Source organism: Glycine soja, chromosome 14 (assembly GCF_004193775.1).
Source record: "Glycine soja cultivar W05 chromosome 14, ASM419377v2, whole genome shotgun sequence".
Classification (NCBI taxonomy): Eukaryota; Viridiplantae; Streptophyta; class Magnoliopsida; order Fabales; family Fabaceae; genus Glycine; species Glycine soja.
Window position 1 is genome coordinate 36,125,160 of NC_041015.1, and position 6,341 is coordinate 36,131,500.

Sequence of the window (6,341 nt, forward strand, 5' to 3'; positions counted from 1 at the left end):
AAGGAAGTGGTCAATTAATAGGGGATTTAGAAAGAGGATGGGGAGTGACAGCTAAGAAAAGAGTACGAAGTTTCTACTTTGTGTGATTTGGTAACCATGGCGGGCGCATTTTAGGACAGGATTATCTTGTTTAGCAATAGTAGTAACTTTTATTAGATTTTGAAAATTTAAACTTTAAGTATACTCTTAAATCCTTTTTTTTCTTTGTCCCATACCAATCCTTTTTGCTTTTCTACGTGTACTCTTAAACATTTAAACAGAATGCCTCTAGTACAGTCAAAGGCTGAACATCAAAGTTCATTTGCCACACATGCCAATGATTGGGAATTTGCGATGTCCTTAGGCTGAACATCAAAGTCCATTTCATTCCCAATTAATTTAACCTTAATTAATTAATAAAACAAATTAAGGTGGGCAGGCGTAACTCAACACAGAGATAAACAATGATGTAAACTTGTTTGTGGATGAAATGGATGGCGTTGCATATACCAGCCTTGTTACTCTGCAGTCAAAGGCGTAATTTAGTTCTGTGAACTTGTTACTCTGCAGACTGACATAACAAACATAAAATTTAAGTGATTATAAATCCTTGGCTTAAATATGTTTTGTCCTTTAAATTAGGTCATTTTGTTTTTGGTCTCTCAAATTTAAATGATTTTTAGTCTTCAATTTTGAAAAATGCTTTTAGTCCTTTATGCAGTTAAGAACTCTAAATTCGGCTAGGTTAACTTGCTGTCAATTACCAACATTTTCAATTGATTTTTTCTTCAAAGTGGTCACCTATGCGTGATGAGTTGATTTGCATCACTTTAATGTTGTATTTGGTTTAGAAGAGAAAAATAGAATAGGCAAAAATAGGAGATATAATTTGAAAAGGGCAGAATAAAGTATAAATAAAATTATATGTTTTGTTGTTTGATTTAAGATAAATGGGTGAAAAATAGAATAGAAATAAAATAATATTGTAAATTTGTTAGGTATAGATGAGATAGGGAGGAGATAATTAAATAGACACAAAATACTATTGTACCTTATCTTCATGGAGATGAGGTAGTTCAAGCTAAACTAATGGGTATTTTCAAAGGTCTTCAGCTGGTTTGGGAGATGGGATTTCGGAATGTGATTCTATATTCTGATTCCACTTATGTTTTTTTCTTGATAAATAAAACCAATGCTCTCATTTTCAGCTTCAAGCTGTCTTTGCATCATACTTTTAAGAGAAGGAAATTCGTCATTTAGCCAACCCTGCAGCAGTGCAAACAGGGTTGCCACCAAAGGGGAATGGCATTTATAAAAGAATAATTTATTAATTAAGAGAAGAACAAAGAGCAAAGAAAAGCACACTAGACCAGATGTTGTTCAACATATGGCCAAAACTGAGCTCTTACTTTCCCTGTGCTCCTTACCCTCTTCAGCACCTTCTTTGGATCCACATATCCTCTCACTACCACCCTGCTCTCCTTTCTGTTCACCTCCACAGATTTCACTCCTTTTATTGAACTCACTGCATTTCTCACTCTTCTTTCGCAACCATCGCAGTCCATTCTCACTTTTATCTCTGTTGTCTGCAACATAATATATATCTGAAGGAATCATACAATTAATTATAGAATTCACTATTGCCTCTCTCTCTATATATACTTCATTCTTACCTGCATTGCTTTCTGCTTGGTCCTAGTGCTGGTTACAGTGCAAAAGTTGGAGAGGTAATCTAGTGCATCCATTTTCTAGAAATCAAACCAAAGCCAGATAGTGAGAGTGTGATTCATGAATGGTGTTTATGTAGGGGAGTCTCTAAAAGATTCAGAGGACTAATTAAGGCGCAAAAGTAGGTTTCTTGATAATTATATTATAAACTGTAATTATTACAGGGGACATTTGCTCGTAAAAGATCACCAATTATGCTATGTTTTATTGACTTTTTTTAGAATCTTTATATTTATTTTGTCTTTCAGTTTTGTACAATCATTATGCTTTACTTTTCCACAGTTCACTAACAAATTGCTCCAATAATGCCTTTTATTATATGATTATAATCACTGTGTTATATATTGAATGGTTCAATATCTTATTTCGTGTTCATAAGAATTTTATTTTTTTCTTTTAATATTTTTCAAAAACACACTAAAAAGTAAAAAGAAAAATAAAGAACAATTCATAATATTTAATTATCGTAAAGTAATTAAGGGTATTCTAATTAAAAGCTAAGTAATATAAAAGATAACTTAAAAAAAATCTTATAAAAATGAGACAAATAAATATAAAAAGAGTCTTATATCTAGAAATGAATATATTATAATTCTCTCATTTGCAATTTTGACCGAAAAACCCATCATTTGAGCTACATTTTGAAATGAATATATTATTATTATGTAACACAAATGAATTTGTTGGTTGTGGCCCCTTGATAAGCATGGGAATTATACTTTGAACCCGTTGAAGATTTAGACACAGTTGGAAACAATAAATTTTAGTCAAAGCTAACAATGAATTTGCTGGTTGTGGTTCCCATTTTATGTTGGTTTTGAAAACAACTACAATCCAACTTCAATTACTAACAATGACTTTGAATATGCTACAAATTTCGTTTGTTGTAGGTCAAGTTCGAGCAAAAAGTTACGAAGTTAATTATTGTTTCACAAGCATCGGAGTTTTGGAGTTGTCTTTTGGTTTGCCACTGCTGTGATCCCACCCATACTTGTTGTTGTTGACCGAACTTCTGTGGTATGTATTTGTTTGACTCAGCAATGATAATTTCATGGTTATTTATATATAAATTTTGTGTTACATAAGCAATTATGTGCATTTTGAGTGATCCTAGATTCCCGTTTGAGATTTTATACAACGATTAATACGGATAGTTTGGATTAATCGTTGTATGGAATCTTGAATTGTCCGTTTGGACAGTTTGAGAGAACAATCTTTTATAGTAGATTAATACTTATATGTTGTTTGTCTTTTCTTAAATTTGTTGAAATTTTGTTATACTACATTTCACTTTGTTCTCCGAGTGCATACTTGAATGCGTTGCATGAATACATGCACCTGCTTTCATCTCGTGTACTTGGAGACATAGCTGAAATGTTGCCGAAATTTCAACAAATTTAGAAAAGGCAAATAGCATATACGTATTAGTCTACTAATAAAAGACGTCTTCTTGAATGGGATAGGGCCACACCTCTAATGAAACAAGTGAGGTTTACATGCATGTTACATAAGATGATAATGTATGACAGCAAAGGGAAATCATGGATTGAAGTTGGATGCAAGCATCACGCATCAGTGATGAGTATGAGAAGGGAGTTGAACAATTCCTCCAATTTACTGAATTGAATGCACCATGTTTGCGGGGTAAATATTTTTGTCCATGTTTGAAATGTGGGAATGGGAGACACCACGTAATAGCTGAGATAAGAACACATCTTATATGTCACGGGATCACTCCAACTTACACAAGGTGAATATGGCATGGGGAATTGCTAGAGAACCCATCAAGCTCTCAGAATAACCCAGTTGATGTGGACATGGGAAACCGTATAGAAGACATGATTCGCGATTTGGGACAAGACGGATTTCAACAAGCACATGCTCCTTTGTATGACAAAATAGAAAATGATTCGAAGATGCCTTTGTATCCAGGGTGCACAGCTTTCACAAGGTTGTCAGCGGTATTAGCTCTGGTAAACTTAAAGGCACGATTTGGCTGGAGTGATAAAAGCTTCACCGAATTGCTGGTCCTGCTAAAAAAATTGCTTCCTGAACAAAACACGTTGCCAAAGAGTCAATATGAGGCAAAGAAGATTTTATGTCCAGTGGGAATGTCGTACCAGAAAATCCACGCATGCCCAAATGATTGCATTTTGTACATAAATGAGTTTGCAGAGATGCGTAATTGCCCTACCTGTGGTGTATCACGCTACAAGGCCAACACTGACGACTTCGTTGATGATATTTCCCCTAATAACACTCGTCCAACAAAGGTTTGTTGGTATCTTCCAATAATACCAAGGTTTAAGCGCTTTTTTGCTAATGGAGATGATGCTAAAAACTTGACGTGGCATGCAGGCGGGAGGAAAAGTGTTGGTTTCTGGATCCAACAAACAACCATCAAAACCTACAGAATTATGGATGAATATTCCATATTTTAACAAAAACATTAGTAAATGTACAATATATAAAAAAAACTAGATTTAAGGGAACATTTTAATCCTAAAAATAACTTAAATGTGGAACTTGTCAGCAAACATGGTAATAATTCTCTATCTTAATGCTCTTATTAGTTTGTGTCCATTCACAGTGGAAATCTGTTTTACTAAGAGTAATATCCAATGTCCAATGCGTTATTATAAACTAGCAACCATACCCTAGCGAAAATCAATGTTTGTACACTGTGTTCTTTTTGGTCAAGTCCAATGGACTTATTCACTTGCATAAAGTGTGATGCAATCTTACCCCGCAAGGGCATTGGATAGAAGACTCCAAGAAGAATGGGCCAAAGATACAAGAGAAGGCCCTAGGGTTCTTGATGCAATCCTACCTAGGAAGGGATCAATCACTAGAGCCATGAGCAAGAGGCACTAAGAGGATTGGGCTAGAGCTGTTGAAGAAGGTCGTAGAGTTCTCATGAACCTCAGGGTAGATTCATGAGCCCATGGGCCAAGGTTGGGTTCAATTATCTTTGTACATATTAGATTAGGATGTCATTATATCTGGTCCTTGTATTTAGGGCTCCATAACGTAGGTAGGGTACCCTAGAAATATAGGATTTTTCAGCCCTTGTATTTTAGGGCACCTAGACTAGTTTTTGTATTAGGGATAGTTTTGTAATTTCACATGCACTAAGTGAATATTTGATGTGTGTGTTGGGAAATAAATTTAATTGAATTGGTAGAAGCCTAATCCAATTAAATTTTAGAGGGGGAGGTGAGCATTTGCTTACTACACCCTATTGCCACATCATATAGTCACACTTTGTGCATGTCTTTCAAGCTTTACATGCCTCATGACACCTAAGCACACTTAGTGGAGAATCTTGGAATTGATCTTGGATTGGTGGGCTGAACCATAACTGAAATTCACTAATCATAATTAGTGAAATTTTAGCTCCAAAATTTGGCTCCACAAATTCAATTTCAAATTCAAGTGAAATTTAAATTAAAATTCAAATTTCCCTCCAATTTTGTGAGACTTGGGCTATAAATAGAGGTCATGTGTGTGCATTTTTTTTCAACTTTGATCATTTGAGAATTAAACTTCAAAGTTCAGACCTCTTTTGATGCACAAAATTTCGTGCTCCTTCTCTCCCTCTCCCTCTATTCATCTTCTCCTACCTTCAAGCTCTTATCCATGGCTTCCTATGGTGGTGAGCTTCTTCTAGACTCATCTTCTCCTTGAAGTGGCGTCTCCAATCATCTTTCTCCTTCTCCATTATGCTGCCATTAAACTTCAAGGAGCAAAGGACTCCATTGATGAAGAAGATCCAAGGCCTACAAGCTCCACTTAGAGCTACATCAGTTCTCATGAGCCTTAGGATAGATTTTGGGCCCATGGGCTAAGTATGAGCCCGCTTATCTTTGTACATATTAGATTAAGGTTTCATTATTTTTGGGCCTTGTATTTAGGGCTCCATAATATAGGTAAGGTACCCTAGAAATGTAAGATTTTTCAGCCCTTATATTTTAGGGCACCTAGACTAGTTTTTGTATTAGGGGTAGTTTTGTAATTTCACATGCATTAAGTGAATATTTGAGGTGTGTGATTGGAAATAAATTTAATTGAATTGGGAGAAGCTCAATCCAATTCAATTTTAGAGGGGGAGCTGAGCATTTGCTTGCTACACCCCATTGCCACATCATATAGTCACACTTTGTGCATGTCCTTCATGCTTTATATGCCTCATGACACCTAAGCACACTTAGTGGAGAATCTTGGACTTGATCATGGATTAGTGGGCTGAAACATAGCTAAAATTCACTAATCCTAATTAGTGAAATTTTGGCTCCAAAATTTGGCTCCACAAATTCAATTTCAAATTCAAGTGAAATTTGAATTTCCCTCCAATTTTATGTGACACTTAGGCCATAAATAGAGGCCATGTGTGTGCATTTTTTGAACTTTGATCATTTGAGAATTACACTTCAAAGTTCAGACCTCTTTTGAGGCATAAAATTTCATGCACCTTCTCTCCCTCTCCCTCGACTCATCTTCTCCTACCTTCAAGCTTTTATCCATGGCTTCCTATGGTGGTGAGCTTCTTCTTGACTCATCTTCTCCTTGAAGTGGCGTCTCCAATCATCTTTCTTCCATCTCCAATTCCAAACCATTCATCTTTAAGAAGCAAA

The 6,341-nt window shown here is 35.5% G+C and overlaps 1 protein-coding gene across 1 annotated transcript; it reads right to left on the reverse strand.

Moving 5' to 3' along the window:
* Positions 1–1,287: 1,287 nt before the first annotated feature.
* Positions 1,288–1,738, reverse strand: LOC114383172 (heavy metal-associated isoprenylated plant protein 21-like). The gene is made up of 2 exons (XM_028342782.1): positions 1,653–1,738; positions 1,288–1,565 (listed from the first exon to the last, which is right to left on the reverse strand). Exons 1-2 carry the CDS (start codon positions 1,722–1,724, stop codon positions 1,344–1,346), a joined length of 294 nt encoding a protein of 97 aa, XP_028198583.1. The 5' UTR covers positions 1,725–1,738; the 3' UTR covers positions 1,288–1,343.
* Between the last annotated feature and the right edge of the window lie 4,603 nt (positions 1,739–6,341).

Bases quoted from the DNA above. Each gene is read 5' to 3' on its own strand.
- LOC114383172 (XM_028342782.1), bottom strand. From the start codon at position 1,724: ATGGATGCACTAGATTACCTCTCCAACTTTTGCACTGTAACCAGCACT. The intron at 1,566-1,652 runs GTAAGAATGAAG...ATTATGTTGCAG, and splicing joins CCAAGCAGAAAGCAATGCAG to ACAACAGAGATAAAAGTGAG.